The 19,296-nt window shown below is 40.4% G+C and overlaps 2 protein-coding genes across 6 annotated transcripts; one reads left to right on the top strand and one right to left on the bottom strand.

The window, feature by feature from the left end:
* Positions 1-330: 330 nt before the first annotated feature.
* Positions 331-12,102, bottom strand: LOC111862836 (mitochondrial import inner membrane translocase subunit TIM50-C). 3 transcript variants are annotated; one of them, XM_023848563.2, is made up of 9 exons: positions 11,897-12,102; positions 7,823-8,029; positions 6,291-6,403; positions 5,856-5,975; positions 4,541-4,648; positions 4,171-4,302; positions 3,721-3,844; positions 3,534-3,637; positions 331-1,294 (listed from the first exon to the last, which is right to left on the bottom strand). In XM_023848563.2, the coding sequence occupies exons 1-9, from the start codon at positions 12,045-12,047 to the stop codon at positions 1,199-1,201; spliced, it is 1,155 nt and encodes a 384-aa protein (XP_023704331.1). In that variant the 5' UTR covers positions 12,048-12,102; the 3' UTR covers positions 331-1,198. The 3 variants fall into 3 exon arrangements, with proteins under 3 accessions (XP_023704331.1, XP_023704332.1, XP_033606710.1); XM_023848564.2 differs by having other exon boundaries at positions 11,914-12,049; XM_033750819.1 differs by having other exon boundaries at positions 11,904-11,969.
* A 101-nt stretch (positions 12,103-12,203) lies between these two features.
* Positions 12,204-19,273, top strand: LOC111862858. Of its 3 annotated transcripts, none has more exons than XM_023848615.2 (5): positions 12,204-12,297; positions 14,130-14,301; positions 15,011-15,203; positions 16,529-16,732; positions 17,925-19,273. In XM_023848615.2, exons 1-5 carry the CDS (start codon positions 12,295-12,297, stop codon positions 18,106-18,108), a joined length of 756 nt encoding a protein of 251 aa, XP_023704383.1. In that variant the 5' UTR covers positions 12,204-12,294; the 3' UTR covers positions 18,109-19,273. The 3 variants fall into 3 exon arrangements, with proteins under 3 accessions (XP_023704383.1, XP_023704382.1, XP_023704384.1); XM_023848614.2 differs by lacking the exon at positions 12,204-12,297 and adding an exon at positions 12,430-12,536; XM_023848616.2 differs by lacking the exon at positions 12,204-12,297 and adding an exon at positions 12,812-13,572.
* The last annotated feature ends 23 nt before the right edge of the window (positions 19,274-19,296 follow it).

The following is a 19,296-nucleotide window of genomic DNA, read 5'->3' as shown; positions in this document are numbered from 1 at the left end:
TTGGGCAGTTCATAAGTTATCTGTAGTTCCTATCATAGAGAGTAATGATGTACCAATAATACTATCATGCATGTTGGAACCAACCCTTCATGGATTAAGTGTCCTCCCTTAAAACTGCAGGGGATAAAAGTGCATCTGACAAGAGACTGATATTCCATCTGTATATTTCATTATATTCCCACACAATACAAGGAAAGACTTAGGACAGAAATGCTGATCAGCCTCTGATGATGGGGACAGAGATGTACACACCATCTTAAATGTAGGTAATATCACAGAGCTTACTGACTTGGGATCACTGAAACTGGATGTTAAATGAGTGAAAACAAATCAAGGAATAATAAAATGGCAGTTCAACTGTATTACATTATGTCAGTTCAGACAGTAATGGACATGCTGCTGTTTCTTTGCAACAAACATCACTCTGGATGTGTTTGGTTTTCAGCTCATTATGTTACATGAATATACAATTGAAAGCCTTTACAGCAATTCTAAATGCAGTAAGTATACAAAAAATTATGCAAACCTGAATGACAAATGCATGCACCCTCAAAAATAGGTTACAACTAAAAGTATTTTTCTGTTACTGAAGTACACTGTCTTCTTGGATGACACTTTGTAGTCCTCAAGATCATTACTGATATTTCATGGGGATGAAATGCTTCCATCTTCAGGGTAGAACAGAAAACCAAGAATAAAAAAAAAGTGATATGGATATACATGGAGAGGGGTCTGAGCTAGGGTCTTACTCTTCCAGCCTGAAGATGGAGGCAGAATGTTCCTCCAAAAAATCAGTAACATTCTACCACACTACATAGCTTCAGGTCACATAACACAGTAATCATCACAGTTACCACCATGAAAACATCAAATCTCAGATTTTCTCTTATCCTCTGTTTATTTCTGGGCCCACAACTGGCGCAAAACAGTATTTGCTGTGCAGGCTCTCTTCTTGTCCCATTGCTGTGATGAATCTGGGTTCAACTGTAGATCTGGGAAAACAGTCGCTACACACTGCTAAAAGTCACATACATGGATTCACAAATAATATTTAGGATGGCACACATATAAAGTATGTGAAATTGTGGGGAACAGGAAACAAAAGCAGGCTGACTCAGCAAAACTGACATCTGACATGTCTGCTCTTCATATACGATTCATGGTACACCACAGCCCACAGCTGGCTGCTGCAGACATCTCAGCGAGGCTTCAGGAAGCTTGGTGTCCATCTGCTTGCTAGCGTTCCTGTTTGAGGGTTCTCTTTCAATTCTTTCTCCTTTGCTTCCATTTTGTCCTGCAAGAAATACACACATTCTCACAACTTCAGAAACAGTCTCTGAATGTTTTATTTCATAAAACTCAATGGATTGTCACACGCCTGTGTTACGGAAAGAGTGGCATAATAAACTAGCATTAACTCTGATGTAATATGAGTTCACAAAATTTGTAAAACTGCTTCTTTTAATGAGTATTCATAATATTAAAGAGTGGACAGAATAAATAATCTCACGTCAATTCTGTTGCTTGGAATTATGTGTATCAAAATACAGCACCAAGATTAAAATAAATGAATTGTGGTCTAGCAGTATGTATTCTTTTCAGTATTTTTTTAAACTTCATTAACATGCAGACTAAAAACAGTAAATAATAATTCAACACTCTCACTGTTCAATGTTTTTAGCACTATCTGAATTGAGAAGTTACATTCCTCGTACTTACGAGGTGTGTTCAGGAAATAACGGGAATTTTAAAATTTCGCGGGTTTGGAGAGTCCAATTGTCAAAATTTTTTTTTTATTATGTTGGTATACATGCCCCTGAAGTACAATAAAATTTTCAGCTGTATTCATTGCTTACTTTGTCTGTGGCAGCCGCTAAGGTTAGACGTGTTTTTATGAGCTTGGCGATTTTCGTTTGTTAAAAGAAATGGATCAAAGAATTTGTATCAAATTTTGCGTAAAAAATGAAATAAAGTGTTACAAAGTGTGTGAAATGTTAACAAAGGCCTATGGTGAGTCTGTTATGAGTAAAACAAGAGTTTACGAGTGGTATAAGCGTTTCCAAGATGGCCGTGAAGACGTTGCAGATGACGAGCGCCCCGGACGCCCCAGCACATCAACAACCGATGAAAACGTGGAAAAAGTGAAAGCAATGATTATGAATGATCGCCGAATCACAATCAGAGAAGTCGCTGATGATGTTGGCATATCGATTGGCTCATGCCATGAAATTTTTTCGAATGTTTTGGGTATGAAACGCGTGGCAGCAAAATTTGTTCCAAAATTGCTGAATTTTGAACAAAAACAGCGGCGAATGGAAGTTGCTCAGGAATCACTAAAGGAAGTCAACGATGATGCAGAATTACTGAAACGTGTTATAACAGGTGACGAAACATGGGTTTACGGATATGACGTTGAAACTAAGGCTCAATCGTCTCAGTGGAAGCATCCTGGATCGCCAAGACCGAAAAAGGCTCGACAAGTGCGTTCGAACGTGAAGGTTATGCTTACTGTGTTCTTCAATTTTAATGGCATAGTGCATCATGAATTCTTGCCTCAAGGTCAAACGGTCAATAAGGAGTACTACCTGAAAGTTCAACGCCGTTTGCGTGAGGCAATCCGAAAAAAACGCCCGGATTTGTGGAAAAACAATTCATGGCTTTTGCACCACGATAATGCACCTGCTCACACTTCGTTGCTTGTTCGTGAATTCTTGGCCAAAAACAATACTGTAACGATGCCCCAGCCTCCATATTCGCCAGACATGGCTCCGTGTGACTTTTTCCTATTTCCAAAAATAAAGAGAACCTTAAAGGGCCGTCGTTTTACAAGCATAGATGACATTAAAAGCGCATCGCTGAAAGAGCTAAAGGCTATCCCAAAAATCGAGTTTGAGAAGTGTTTCGATGATTGGAAGAAGCGCTGGCGTAAGTGCATAATATCGAATGGGGACTATTTTGAAGGCGACAACATTAATGTAGACGAATGAATAAATATTTTTTCCAAAATACGGAAATTCCCGTCATTTTTTGAACACACCTCGTACATTACCTCTTGCAATTCCAACTGATTGATTAATAGGAGCTGTCCTTTACAAGCAAAGTCCTACCAATTATTTGCTGCACATCCCTAAGCCTCACCCTCATTCCACCCATAATCTGCTGCACAAGTGTGTGTATTTATGTCAGACGAAACATACTGCCTTGTATCAAACTTATTTGACAGATACAAAACACAAAAGAGGGCTTTATCAAGGACAGTTTTATCCAAAGGCTCATCAAAGACATGCATGATGGGGGTCCACAACTGAAAACATGCATACCATGTTGCCATATTGCACTGAACTTCAGTTGCATTCTCTATGAAAAGTATGCATTGGCAAAAATTTCATTAAGGGATATTTCTGTCTCGGCATTAGTCAAGGCATCCTACAGTGGAGTCCACAGGTGTAAATTTTTAAAGACGCTATATAGTTTGTGAATGCTCAGTTACCAAACCATTCATGGATAGCTGATGGCTTGGTTACGTTACTTACCAGCAGCTTCCTCTGATTCTCCCTGAAGGCCTCCACTGGGTTTGAGAACTGCTGGTAGTAGTCCAGAACATCTCTCACATCTTCAACTTTCTCGGCAGCAATTGCTAAAAACATGACAGAGCTGGTGAATATTACTCTCCTCAATTAATAACAAACACAGACTGGACTGTGTGACAAGTGTACCTACTTCTTAAAAATGTTCCTAAGTCCACCAGAGTCTGGTCGTCATCATTGCCCTTCCACCTTGGCAGTCGCAGCATGTTCCTGGGATGGAACTTCAATGATTCACTATTCCAGTCTATCACAATCACCTGCAATAGGAGACCAGCTGAGTATATGCCTGGTGTGGAAGACTTAACCAAACTCCGAGAAGTGAGTCCCATAAAAGCAGAAACTTAAAAATGAAAAGAAAGAAAATGCAAACAAAGGAAAACCCACAAGCAAAACAGGCTGTGACCTGTTACACAGACTTTTCAATTCATTATTTGTTAAATCATACCAATATTCAATTCTACAGAGCCTGCAATACAGCATCATTAAATGTTTCATAAATAAATAAATAAATAAATAAATAAATAAATAAAGTAGTTTCAAGTACAGAGATGTAGAGTTCATGCTGGTGCATTTGTGCACTAACCTTGCTCAGGTCTCGGTTCAGGCAATCCAAATCCTTGACATGGTGCCCATCAACAAAATGTGTGGCATCCCTCACCAGCCTGTACATTATGTAGCCATTTGGATCTAGGGCATCCAAAATTGGGAACACAGTCTGCAGTGAAACAAGCGATCATTCCAAGCAGAATTATTCTGCTACATCAGCCAGCCATGGCCAGTATCTCCATAGCGGTTCCCAGAAATGAAGCATTAAATAGAATCATTCTTCATACAAGAATTAATGTAAATTAACATAATTCAGTGATGCAGCTTCAGGGTAACAACACAGAATCTCTTGTCAGGATATCTAAATATTAGCAATAGACAAACTGATTAACTATAATAGACCTTACCATGCCCTGCTCAGCAGTAAACACAACCACCTCAAATAATGGTGGAGCTACTTGCTCCAGGAAGTGATCCACACCTGGACGCTTCTTGAACCTCCATCCAGTCTTGTACTGTAGCAATAAGAAAAGGTTACAACTCAGTCTTCATACATGCAGTGTGCAGAAATCTGTGTGTGAATTAAACTGATTTCCATTATATCGCCAAATCTAATATATTACTTGAACATAATAATATACAAAGTAAATAATATTGGTAAATTCATGTTTCATTAACATTAACCTTTACCAAACAATTGATGTGATCCTGAGGCACAAATTTTAATTCATAAAACAGTCAGTTTCAATGTTGCATAGCACAATTTGGCTTATATAGGCCAAAACTGTCTTAAATCAGGTGGAAATAAAACACAAAGTAAACGGAACTCCTAAACTGTAGAACTGCAATTTTTTGGGTTTATTACGTTATCCAGCTTCAAGTCAGATCTGTCTTGCAATTGAATTTGTCAAAATAAGTTATTATCCTCATATACATAAAACGGTATGTTAATTCGCTTAGTGGGGGGTGGAGTCCAACTGGGTCCACTCAGCATGGCAGCCACTGAGTGGCCTATTGTAGCCTGCCCCAGGTGATTATGATGATGGAGAACTTGGTGGAATGAAGATTGGCAGGGGAAACCGAAGTACTCTGAGAAAACCAACTCTGGCGCCCCTTTGTCCACCACAAATCCCACTTGACCAGACCAGGGATAAAACCTGGGCCGCCGTGGTGGGAAGCCAGAGACTAACCGCTTGAGATATGGCGTGGCCAAACATTATGTTAAAATAAAATAAAAATGACAGATATCCAAACATGTGAATCTTGTGAAGATTTAACCCTAGAAATAACAAGACAATATGAACATTATGTAATGTCACTCCACTACAAGAATCGAGTGGATTGTGCCACAACTCAGGCACTTAGTCTCATCAGCTTCTCACCTTGGTGGTCTGGTCTTGATCCCAGGTCAGGTCATGTTGCATCTGTGATGGACAAGATGGCACGTGCCAGTTCTTACTCCACCAATTGCTCTGCATTCATTAATAAATTTATAAAAATAAAAGGAACAGAGTGTATTTACATTTCATATAAGTAGTAAAAACACATAACAAGACTCTACAGGCTGAGACATTGACAGCTTCGTGAAATAACTCCGACACTTTTGTACGCGCATATACAAAAAGAGAAAACCTGGGTCATAGTTATAAGTGATGGAATGCTGTGAAGAGTGCAGTGAAGAAGCTCCTTCTGACATATGTAACCAGTGCACATGATGCTTACCGTCCAATCAGGATGAACTAGCACATCAGTCATCTCCAGAACAAGTGTGTAGGGAGGCTGTATATAGGGATATGTGAGCGGATCAGGCAGCAGTTTCTCCCGTGATGGCTCACGAATCATCTGCAAGCAAATGGCTCATGTGATGTTGATCCTATTCTCGAATATGTGCACCGCGTGAAAGTAGGCAGTACTCCTGATGTTTCAGAAATACATGCTCCCTTCACCTTCATGCCTAAAACGGGCAGGGCAAGTGAATATTCACAAGACAGCGAGTACTTCTGAAATGTTGGCAACACTGCCCACTTCCACAAAGCGCAAATACACATGATTGGGGCTGATATTAACAATGAATTATGCAAAAGTTTGAAATGAGTAAAAAGCTTCTGTAATTGCATCGGCCTGAAAGCACTTCTCTGTCTGCGTGGCTAAACATACTCGTTTGTAATAATCCATTTCCTTCCACATGCGACTGAAGAACTGCTGAATCAATGGCATCTGGCTGAACTCATCCTCTATGATATGGCCATTTTCATCCCTCTTTGGTTTACCTGTGAACACAGGACACAATCCAATGCATTAAACTGACACATGTAATGGATTTTGCTCATCATAAACCTTCAGTTAAAGAGAAGTCTGCTTGCTACCTACTTCATGCTGGTTTCTTCCTTCCCTTATTCTTCAACCTTATTTTTTGTATTGCTAGTGGGGTGGGACTAAGTCCCTTGTACTGTGGCCACTTCTGGCCTATTGTACTAGCCCCAGATGACATGTGAGGGTGATTGCGGAGCAATTGGTGGAATGAAGATTGGCAGGGGAAACCAAAGTACTCGGGGAAAACCTGCCCCAGCGCCACTTTGTCCACCACAAATCCCACTTGACCAGACCTGGGATTGAACCCGGGCCGCCACGGTGGGAATTCTTCAACTCTAAATATGGAGATGACATGTTCCTCCAAATGTCAGCTGACTTTCAGTGGACTGCATGGCATGATATCCCAAAAGACAGAACCCTTCAACACTATACAGTGCTGCTCCTGACAAGGTCACAATATAACGCACAGAAAACAAATGGACTGGTGACAGAGATCAGATTATCTATTGGACCCAACAGAGTATCTTTCATACTTTTACCTGACGGAAGCAAAGTCAGGTTTTGAGATGTGTTTCTTTAAACAAAACAAGATGATGAGAAATGTGCATTATATGTGCCAGTTTAACGATCGACATCTGTAAGGACAAATGTGTGAGGCTGTGAAACTGGCCTGTTTCATCAAGAGGGCATACATGTGCACAGGGGTATCTTTACTCACTGTTAGCATTTCCATTTCAGTGCAATTAACTTAGCTCTATTATCGACTTCCATGACATACTGTACTATATATGCTGGTGAAATTTCTGTCCAGTAATGACAGTACTGTAGTTAAGAATTCTGTTTCATTTTGTTGGGATCTACTGATGATACAGGCACTGCCTATGAGGATGTTTCATTACATGGACAGGCTAATAGAACACCTCTGTAATAAATCTTCAGACTTTACTAACCCACTGCATCTTCAAAGTGTTTCAACAAAACATGTACATATTACAGATAAAAAATTGGAGAATACACATTAGGAATCCCTAAACTACGTACTCTTTTCTTGTCCTGATATAATACAGTGTGTTTAGTTAAGGAGGAAACTTTGTAATACTGCTGACCCAGCCCAACATTCCTCACAGATTGCTGCTGTAACTGCTAATAGAAGAATTAGTCATTAGCACTGATAAACGCGCTCCGTTACAGTTACAGCAACAATCTGTGAGGAATGTTGGGCCCGGTCAGCAGTGTTGCGAAGTTTCCTCCTTGACTGAATGCCCCGTATAACCTAACAAAATTAAATTAAGGGAGACTTAACCAAACATAAGCATGAGATAAAATGGGAGCCCAAACTGCATTCTGCACTTTAACACAACAAAATTCAGAAATACCTAGTTCATAAACCATGTATGATCCAATCATTCCAAACGTGGCACCAAAAGCAATGAGACTGTACTTCATTGCTTTCCAAGAAGCATCTCGTCTCTTCTGCTCCTCACGGTCTTCATCCTCTGGATTTGAAGGTGGTGCCAATGGATTGCTGCTCTTCTTTCCGTCAGCTGAGCTGGCCACATCTTTGGCACTAGGCCATTGTGGAACTGCACACATCACCAAAGCCTCATTACACTTTATCTTGTGGTGCAAGGTGGACTACTTCTGCTTTGCATCTGGGCAGTCCAGAATTTAGTTCGAGAACTGGGTACCTAGTTCTACATGGTTCCATCAGTCTGTCCTCACAAATGCCAAACCACTCTCTCTCTCTCTCTCTCCAAAAAAAAAAAGTGGGGGGGGGCATAAGAAACTGCTCACTGAACTTCATAACGCATAACTTACTGCAGTCCCTATATTTAAACATGGTAAAGGTAAATTTTTCACTGCACTTGAAGCTGGGAGGAATGGAAGTATGGCTCCACCATTCTTAAGCTCCGAATCTGTTGGAGGTGAGCTGTCATTTTCATGCTCCTGCCGCTCTGCCCTAAAGCAAGCAACAATTGATATGCATAAGACAGGAGTGCAAGTGCGTCCGGAAGCCAGCCTGAATGCTATGAAGAAAAATGTCTTTCTTCTGCTAGAAATCAAACCATGAATTTCAGGTCATCTAGCCCATCGCCTAGTCACTATACCAACTGAGCTATCACAGCTCCAGAATATTTATATGAATGTACAAGGGGTGGGCCCTCTTGGCACTTGCACTGTGACCACAGTGATCTATTGTGCTTAGAATATTTAGATACTAGAAAGATATCTGTAGTAGAGAACAGGGGTTATCAAAATTGTTTTTCTTAAAATGTGCATATATCCTGTAAATTTATTCAAATATATTACTACCTTCATACTGTGGTCTTTTGGCTATAACACCATGTAGTCGGATACGTGGTTACCAGTGTTTCAAAGAACTACACTGCTTTCATCTACATATATTAAGATGAGGCATTATGTTACTCTGAAACACTGGTAACCATCTACCAGACTACACAGCATCCTTTTGTGATTTATTTTAAGATACTGTCAGCAAGTACACGTTCCACTAAATCGTCAGCTGACTTCCAATCGACCACACAGTGTTACATCCCAGAAGACAGGACTTTACACACAATTACCTAATTAAAATATACTTACTTACTTACTCACAGAGCTGAGCCCTTCTGCAGGAGCCACCAATTCTGCAGCTACTCAAGAATTTCCCAGCATTTTATGGAACCCGAAGGTTCATTACCGTGTTTACAAGAGCCCTCCACTGGTCCCTATCCTGAGCCAGATCAATCCAATCAATACCACCCCATCCTATCTCTCTAAGATCCATTTTAATACTGTCCAGCCACCTATGCCTTGTTCTTCCCAGTGGCCTCTTTCCTTTTGGCTTTCCCACCAATATCCTACATACATTAATTAAAATATATTTTTGTGAAAATATGTACTTGGTTTAATTTTAATAAGATGTAAATGTTGAAGGGAAAAAATGTGTTCCTACATGAAGAAGAAAGAATGACGACAGATTTTTTAGATGCTACAATTATCTTGAGGGACTGAAGAAAGCAATGGAAAACTTGGTCTGGCCAAGATGTTAGGCCACTTATCACCTTAATACAGGCCTAAAGCAAAAATGCCATAACATACATTGTCACTTTGTCTCACATCTGAAATACTGCAACAATTTCTGGCCTCACTACCACAGTGGTTACATGCTAAGGGGACAGCAAACAACAACATTAGATCTACTGGACCTCCAAAATGGGTCATTTATCTTTAGTTAGTTATTTTAGAGAGGGTGGGTTTCCCCATGCACCGCGACCAGTTTGATCTATTGTGCTTCCCTCTATGATATTCTACCAGTCTCTTTACCCTACCGATAAATGGTGCGTACCATCAGTCCCGCCGAGCAAGCGAGTTCGGCCACTTGCTTAGCGGTGTCTATAATGCTTCCCCCATCTATCAGAGGCCTTAGAGACTATTGTTGGGTGGGAAACGTCCTGGAATTTGGCTCAGTGATCCCCTTTGGGGATATGAGGTTCTTTTACGTGCCGTAAAGTTACGACACGGGACACACAGCTTAAAGTCCATCCCGGAGGACTTGTTCCCTGAATTTTTCCGCCCTTAAAAATTCGACGACCTCCGCCGGGTATTTGAACCCACGTACCACGAGTCATGAGGCGGGAACGTTACCTCTAGACTACGGAGGCCGCTGTCATTTATCTTTATAATGATGTCATATCGATGCCTAGAGGTTATGTATGTACCTCCTTGGCCTCGTATACTTTTTTCAAAGTAAAACATGGTTTGAGATGGCAGTGGGTATTACAGTTGCCAAAGATCCATGAATTTGTATCAATTATGCATGATACTAACAAAATGATTGTGGATCATCAGCATGGGTTTCGATGTTAACAGATCTACTACTGATCAGATCACTTGCATTCATCAGACACTGGAGAAAGAATTCAAGTACAATGAGACAGTACATACGCTATTCAGATTTCAAGAAAGCCTATGATTCAGTGAGCAGGGAGGTACTGTATAATACAGGGGGCAACCATGAAATTAGTTAGGCTGATTAAAATGGGTTAAATGAAATGTATAGTAAAACCCATATACATAAACATTTGTCTGATATATTTCCTATCTAAAATGGTCTAAAACAAGGAGATGCCTTATTGCCATGACCTCAACTTTGCTTTAGAATATGCCATTAGGAAGGTCCAGGAAAACCAGGAGGGACTGCAAATAATGGGACACATCAGCTGCTCGTCTATGCTGATGATGTGAATCTACTGTGTGATAATATAGATACCATAAAGTAAAACACAGACACTTTAATTGATGCTTGTAAGGAGATTAGTCTACAAGTAAACACAAAGGAAACTAAGTATATGTTTCTGTCTCATCACCAAAATGCAGGACAAAATCATGACATAACTTTAGCTAACAGATCCTTTGAAAATGTGGCACAGTTGAATATATGGAAATGACAGTAACAAATCAAAATTCAATTCAGGAGGAAATTAAGAGGAGACTGAATTCAGGTAATGCTTGCTACCATTCAGCCAAGAACCTTTTGTCTTATCAGCTGCTGTCTGAAAACATAAAAATCAGAATACAGAAAACAATAATTCTGCAAGTGGTTCTGGATGGGTGTGAAACTTGGTCTCTGACATTAAGGGAGGAACATAGACTGAGGGTGTTTGTGAACAGTGAGCTGAGAAGAATATTTGGATGGAAGAGAGATGAAGTGACAAGAAGTTGTTGAAAACTGCATAATGAGGAGCTTCATAACTTGTACACTTCTCCAAGTATAATTTGAATGACAAGTCAAGGAAGATGAGATGGGCAGGGCATGTAGCACGAATGGGGGTAGAAGAACACTCAATATATAATATTGGTGGGAAAGCCAGAAGGAAAGAGACCTCCAGGAAGAACAAAACTTAGGTTGGTTGATGATATTACAACGGATTTTAGACAGATAGGAAGGGGTGATGTGGACTAGATTGACCTGGATCAGAATAGGGACTAGTAGAGGACTCTCGTGAACATGGTAGTGAATTTTCGCGTTCCATAAAATGTTGAGAAATTCTTGAGTACATGCGTGCCTGCCGGTTTCTCAAGAAGGGCGCAGCTCCAACAAGTTGGTTAATTAGTACACACACACACACACACAGTTTCTCTCAATATACGAGTATATGACTTTTAGTGCTATGATACGAAAATACTAATCTTATAATTTTATTTTACACTAAAATATAACTGTTTTTAGAATTATTTAAAATTCATTTGTTTTGTTTCATGATACCGACTATTACTAAAATGGACGATTTCCAACTAGTGTGCTAAAAAATACCGGAGCCCAAAGTTCACGTATCTTCGACACTGAGTTATAAATTTATAAATAATGCAGTATTATGAAGAATGAATGAGGTTATGTAGCTAATTCCATGCATCGCGATTTCGTTGCTTAATTGAATATATACTACCATTTACATTCGAATACCCTCTAATAACTGAAAAAACAGTTCCATTAAACTCATTGCAACTGTAAGCACAACACTTCCTTGACTGTGACGTTCTAAACCTTGGAATAAAAACACTTGCTACTCGCATACACTTCAACGAAACGTTTGCCATTGTTACATATGTTAACACCGGTTAACATAGATGACATAGATCACAGACACATATCATCAACCTCATCGACACTGATCGCATGGATGAACAGGAAAGAAAAAGACGGACTCATCTTGACTATAACCCATGATACCCGTGACGCCCGTGACACGGATTACCAACATCCGCCAACATACATTCAAGCGCGGCGTACAGTTCGAGTTTGGTGTGTTAATATTTGTACCAAGAAAATATATTTTAAACAGCTATGGTTAGTATAAATACAAAGTTTAGATACACTTTTACTTATAAGCAAATTGATTTGTATCTGGTTTGATCGTGTACATTTATGGTTGCACCCCGGTTTTAGTGGAGCCGTATTTCAGGTTCAGAAAACGTTGATGCAGTGGTCTCACTTCTACTTTGTGAGGTCCTTTGAAGGACGTGATTGTTCAGCTAGATGTCGTTATGTACACAGACTATATGATTATAATTACTGTTAATATGCAGGTATCTACCATGGTCTACTACCTAAACGTGACAGGAAATTTTTAAACTTATTTATATTATGTTAAATGATGTTTTGAATAACTCAACCGTACAGGGTCAAACGTTTGGATGATAGTGTATAATGCACTAGAAAGGATGTGGAAAGTGTTTGTTATATAATTTAACGTAGTATCCTGCAGTTTGCCAGAAGGGGCTTAGGAAAACAATGAAATAGTAGGTGGTGTGGCTGAGATTTGAATGGGGAACCTTCCAAACACCAGTTGCTGTTACTTTGAATGAGCCACCTCCCAGTTAGCAGTTGGTGTTACTCCTTTTGCTAACTTGCCCAGTGTGGTGTGAAGGTATCCATGCCCTGATCACCATGAAACCTACGCTGTTTTTCCATAAGCTCCTCGTATGATTACTTATACTAGAGAGTTTGAAGAGTGGGGGGAGATGGAAGGTTGTCCCTGCTAATCCAGGTCGAGAATTGGACATGAGGCTAACCTCACCTCAGAAAACAATTTATGTTTAAAAAATGTAATGCTGGATGGATAGTTGATGGAAACTGCTAAAGGAAGGTTCTGAGGAGAGCGACATCTGGTGGCTAAGAATGTTTTCATTTCACTCTTGACAGGAGTACTGACATACATTTGGCATTCATGTGATTAGAACTTATCAGAGAAGTGTGGCGAAGAAAGATTATAGAAATAAGCCAGAAAGGAAGTAGCACTAGAGTAGGTCATCTCCAAGTGCTTCGGTTTGCCCTACGAACTCACATTCCACCAACTTCTGTACACATCATCAGTCAGGCCCAGTAGGGTATGACATACCAAATGGACTGAGTGCCACCCCACTCCAAGAAAAGAGAAAAAGAAAAGATAGGCAGAATGAAAGAGGGATGATTCAGAATGAAATGGCTTGAAGATACAGAGAGTGATTTATGAGGGATGAAAGTGACAAGATGGATGCACAAGGCAAATGATAGAGAAGAATTAGTGTGTGTCATAAAGGAGGCCAAGGTTCCTGGAGGACCTCAGAGGCAAGAAGTAAAAAGGTAAAGTCCCTGGGCTTAATTAAGTACTATACCATGGAAATGTATGGGGGAGCGGAGGTATGGTTCCACCATTCTTACCCTCAGCACTAGATGGAGGTGAGTGGTCAGCTTCACACCCATCCACTTTATCCCCCACTACTTACTGGGTAGGAGTCTGGGTGGGCCAAAGAGCTGGTCTGGATGCTGCAGAGAAGAGAATGAATAATCTAATCCTTCTGTCAGGAATCAAACCCCACCAGATGGAGGTGAGTGGTCAGCTTCATGTGTTACCTGCTTTAGCTCTGGGAGAACAACCCACCATACTCCTACTGATTCAGAGACAGGGTGGGCTCCAGAACCAGTGTGATTGTTAAGGGGAAGCGGAAAATCCTTACCCATACCAGGAATAGAACCCGTTTTTTTTTTTGGTTGGCCAATTCATAGTCTAGCCACGATACTGACTGAGTTGTCCTTGCTCTGGCCCTTCAAGAATGCATTAAACTAGATTTCGGTGGTACATCCTGTCGTCCTCATTAATATGCTTAAGAAACTTTAGAACTTAAGACAAATGTTTGCAGATGGATACTCTCCAGGAGCAGTTGAAGACATTGAGAGAAACGATAGATGCATTTCCCATCGGAGCAGCAACTTGTAATGAGTATTCTTTGGAAAATGAAATTGCAAGAACTGCCGACACAATCACTTTAGTCAGTGCCAGACTACTGATGCTCAGAGCTCAGGACAAGCAGCGTAAGTACATGTTCTGTGATGCCCAGGCTGACGTGACTGCACAGGTAGACATGCAGCTATGTAGGGTGCGATATTTTTGTTACATTAAAATACACATTCTGCATTTATTTGATCATATAAATGTCACTGATAGTCATCCAAACATGTTATGCTACAATGTAACTGTAATTTGACTAGCACTGTCTTTTGGGCTGTGTTGTTATGTAGTCTGGTAGAAGGTATCTGGCATTTTGGAGGAGTATGCTCCCATCATCTTCAGGCTAGAAGAGTGAGCTAAGCAAGCAAGCAAGCAAGCAGAGTGTTGGCTGGATGCGTGGCATCCTCTTTGACTCCGAGGATGGAGGCAGCATGTTCCTCTGCAACATCAGTCAACGTCTACCAGAATACGCAGCATTACAATCTAAATGCTGTGAGAACCTCAAATCTCATATAAATAAAACTGTTTTAAGAACTGCAACACCAAAGACAGTCTTCATCATAGTGTCTAGAAATGTTTACTATGGCAACAAAAGTTTATGAAAGTTGATGTGTTTTTAATCGAGTCAGAGGATTTTTCCTTGTCTGGAGTAGCATTTAGGTTTGTTCTGGACAATGCCATCAGTTTCTGTCAGTAATATTCTGTGATATTCAGTGTGAAGCATAACCATATGGTGCACAACAACAAGGTGGTGCCAGGACAGCTTATGACAAGCTATTATTAATATTTCAGGAAGACTTCCACAAGATACAGAGTTGCTTGACCTCCGCCAATTTTCTGAAGTACTGGACGAGTATGCAGAAGAAATATCAAAGGCTAGTCTGCGCAAATTGGCATGGAAAAATTCCATTGAAGCATCTGAGATCCGTAGGCTGATAGCAGATTCAGCATTGGATGAGCCAGGAACATGCCCAGAATCTTTTCAGTAAGTGTTATTTATGAAAATGGTATTCACTTTGCAGTCATATAAAGATTTGTTTCAAATTCCATCTGGTATACTGTAATATCCCTTATCACCAAGGTTATTGAGTGTGTGTGAGGACAGGCACTTGACCATTGGACTACACTGTGTACTGCATGGTCCAGTTCCCTGAGCTTTGCAATTATTCTCTAGTAACATTACCTCTCGCTGGTCACGGTAGCTGAATGGTCTAAGGCATGCACTGTCTTTGCTCACTTGGAAGCTGGGATCATGGGTTTGAATCCCAGTCAGGGCATGGATGTTCTGTGTTTGTGTACAGGTAGAGGCCTTGTGATGAGCTGATCACCCGCCCAAGAAGTCCTACCGAATGTCTAAGATCTAGTAAATCAAAGTGAAATGGAGAGTTTCATGGAGGTAGGCTCAGGCCAAAATGGGGGCAAAAATGTTACCCCAAGTTAAAATATAGTTGCCAGCTCAGTAGTATTTTCTGTCTAACACATCTCTGCAGTTGTGTCATACCTTAAGTAGGCAACCTTGTGGAAGAAGGGTCCTGCATATGATGAACAAGAGCTTCTGTTGTGGTGATTTTGGTTCCAGTTTTGTGTTGAAAATATAATCTTGTCACTTTTTAATGATTTATATCAATCTACATCACTGTCTGATGATGAGGCACCTTCATGATGTTTTAGACACAGCAGCTCAGGAAATTTACTCAGAGTCAGAGTTACTTTATGACTGGCGGTTTACCGCCAATCAGTTCGTCTTGGCGACAAGCCCCTTGAGACTCATGACACAGTAATTTTCTTTTCCAACTGTCCTTACGTAACACCCTCTCTGACAAGAGGATGGGTTTATCGTTTACAATTGCTGCTGGTCCCCGCCAGTGCAGTTATTCTCAGGTCAGAGTCCTGCAGGACTCATGACCACATTGTACTGTCTCAGATTCAAGACTACCCCAACTTGGAGGGCCAGGTCCACATATTTATATCCCCCATGAACAGGGTGGCCTGGTTATACCCCCAGGTACTGGGTTCCCTTTTTGGCGCATCCTATGACTTGCAGGGCTGTGGTGGATGTATTCGACCCCACATCCACATGCAAATAGAACTACCCTCTAGGAAATATAAAGTTCCTATTCCTGGTTAAAATATATCTGGCAACTTCATATTACCTACAGATTTAGAATCCCCTATTCCAGGATTCCTGGGTAAAATACATCCGACAACCCTATAGCACCAAGGTATTTAAAATCCCCTACTCCTAGCTAATAAAGGTGACATACGCAACCACCAGATGGAGCAGTAGTGTGAACATGATGCTGTGTGCAGGATCTTGGTGGATCTGCTGACCACAGTGACCAGCTTGAACTGTCACTTGAGGGGTGTACTGAAGGAGCAGCGAGATACAGCACTGCAGATCACAGACAGACGGAAGGAACTACAGCTCAAGTTGCAGAACTACAAGGAACTGTTGGTGGCACAGGAACTGGACTGGCAAGAACATGCCGTTGGGCAGGAACGGGAAAACATAGAGTAAGCGACTGGATGGTGCCTGCTAACTGGAGAAATTTAGAATATAATTCTTCTACTATCTTAGTTGTGTTTCAGTGGCAGTATCTTCCTGCTTCCCTTAAGCAGTAATGCACTTATATCAATAGTACAGTGATTTCGTAGACTTATTTAAAAGGAGTGTACTTTTTATAATTTGTCTGATGTACCTAGAATGACAGATCAGAGTGTTAGTGTGCCCACATACAACTGTAGTGGGAATGACAACTTATCTGTTTGTAGCCCCTTTGTTAGTGTAAATGTCATGTATTTATGTGTTTAAAAAATCAGTTCCTCTTAATTCATTTTGATTATGGCAAGCATGGAAACCAGTCTTGAGTGTATGGAGAGAAGGGAAAAATAAAGCATTACATAGACAGGAGAGAGCAGTCATCCACAGCTTGCATGTTTACAGTATCTGTATGAACTGTGCAGTACAGGGGTATAGCAAGAAACATGTTTCTTGTAGAACGCCATTATCTGTTGAATGCAGACAGCAGAGTTCTAGCTGCATCATATGATGTAGAAATTATAGAGATATAAAGAGTAATTCTGAATTGGAGCTGAGGTTTTCACAGCAGCAACCATAAAAAGTTCTGTCTTCTGGAATATAATGCTGCATAGTGTGTTGAAGGTCAACCAATGTTTTGGGGCAACATGTCACATCCATTTTTAGCTCTGCTTGCTACCTGTTCATGATGGTTAGTAAAAAAGTAAAAAGTAAGGTATCCCTGTAACAGGCTGTGGAGGCCCATAGGGTTGTGAGATGTTGAAGTTCCAACATTTTATAGACATTTGGCTCATAGATGGCAGTGGGGTTGTCAGCCTTATGTGCCGGCCGCCCTTTACCCCCCAGGAAGATTACTGGTACTCATTTCTGTTAGAGGCTGAGTCAAACCCAGTGCCATAGTGCGGCTGGAAGGATTAGGTCAATTGAGAAAATCCACCTCATTGGGATTCGATTCCACGACCTTCTGGCTTGTAGCATTCTTGATTCAATTATTCTTTGATCACGAAGATGAAGGCTACATAATCGTTCATTTTCAACAGATTGCATGGTATTATATCACAGAAGATACTAGAACTCTTCATGAGAAAAATTGGTTTATAAGAGAATTTATTGCAGTTGTGTCATAATTTGAATTGGGAAATTTTATAAATGATTTGTTTGTTTTAGGCTAAAGAAGAGGTTACAGTTGAAACTAGAGAAACTGAATGTGATGCGGATTCTCATGGTAAACCTCATAGGCTTTAGCAACATCAACTATATTAAGCATCAACAGTGGACTGACATGCTCATTGAGAAGCAAGGACTTCTTTCATTACAGTCCTTTACACCTTCTGACTCTGCAGCACAATGAACAGCTGTACACTTTATGCATAACTTGAATACAAAAGAAGCACAAAAAAGTGTTACCTAGTAAGATATTTAGTGGTCTTTATATTTAGTTCTTACATCTAGATAAGATCTCTGGAGTACATATACTGTTTATGCTTCTTCCTGTTTCTCCTGTTTTATAAATGGAAACTTGAGACATAAAATTGCAACCAAATGAACCACCAGAGTTTCCAGACCAATCCATGGCCATTCACACTTGTGGAAATGGACATCAAATTGAAGACAAATAGCCAGAACCTTCATCTAGTTAGCCACTGAGCTTGAGACCGTCTGGGTTGATGTGCTTACAGTATAATTTCCAGACACCGTGAAAGAGAACTAGTGTGAGCTTCTCACACGTGTAGTTGTGAATCTTGATCCTCTCAGGTATAAGAAGCAGACACTTCTCCCACAAAGTTGAATCTGCTTTGGTTCCGCTAGTGGAATTGATAAATCTACAGCCTAAACATAGTAAATCTGATTACAGATGTTAACAAGTGCTCCCCGAAGGTCCATGTACATTCAGAGTTCTCCACATAAAAGTTTGATCTATGCGTTGATGTTCTTACAAAACAGAACTTCCCTTTTGACATTTCCCTACAGTTCTTCATTTCTATGAGGATCCACTGATCTGTAAATATGTTTTTAAAGTGAGACTTGACATTCTTATGGCAGTGGCTCTGAAGAAGGTACCACTTTCTTCTGAAATGTTGGTACCCATCTACTGAACCATGTTGCATCACATTCTGGAAGACTAATCTTTTCATTTTAAATGTAACTTGGGAGATGTTCTTTTAAGTATTGTAATGTGTAGTACTGTTGCTATTCACTGATTGCGAGAAGGAACACGCATTGCTTGGTAATGGTTGGTAAACATGTTCCAATGGAAATGATATCACTATACAACCACCCCTGACAACAATAGAAGGATTGTTAAGAGGTGGTGTTTTCTGTTGGGTCTTCTCTGAGTTTATATAATGAGGACAGCAGCCAAGCTGCAATCAGTTGTTAACAGTTCAGTTGAGTGAAGTGACATGAAGTAGCTGATTGGTGAGAGAGTTCAGGTGTCAATTTAGTTGAAAGTCAGTCTGTGAAGAGAAGACTTGGAGATTGGTGTGAAATGGCCACCAGTCTGGAATCCAGTTAGTTGAGTTGTCAGTTGACAAGAGAC

The sequence above is a fragment of the Cryptotermes secundus genome, unplaced genomic scaffold, assembly GCF_002891405.2.
Source record: "Cryptotermes secundus unplaced genomic scaffold, Csec_1.0 scaffold462, whole genome shotgun sequence".
NCBI lineage: Eukaryota > Metazoa > Arthropoda > Insecta > Blattodea > Kalotermitidae > Cryptotermes > Cryptotermes secundus.
The sequence above is the reverse complement of the archived record's forward strand: the minus strand, read 5'-3'. Positions and strand labels throughout refer to the sequence as shown.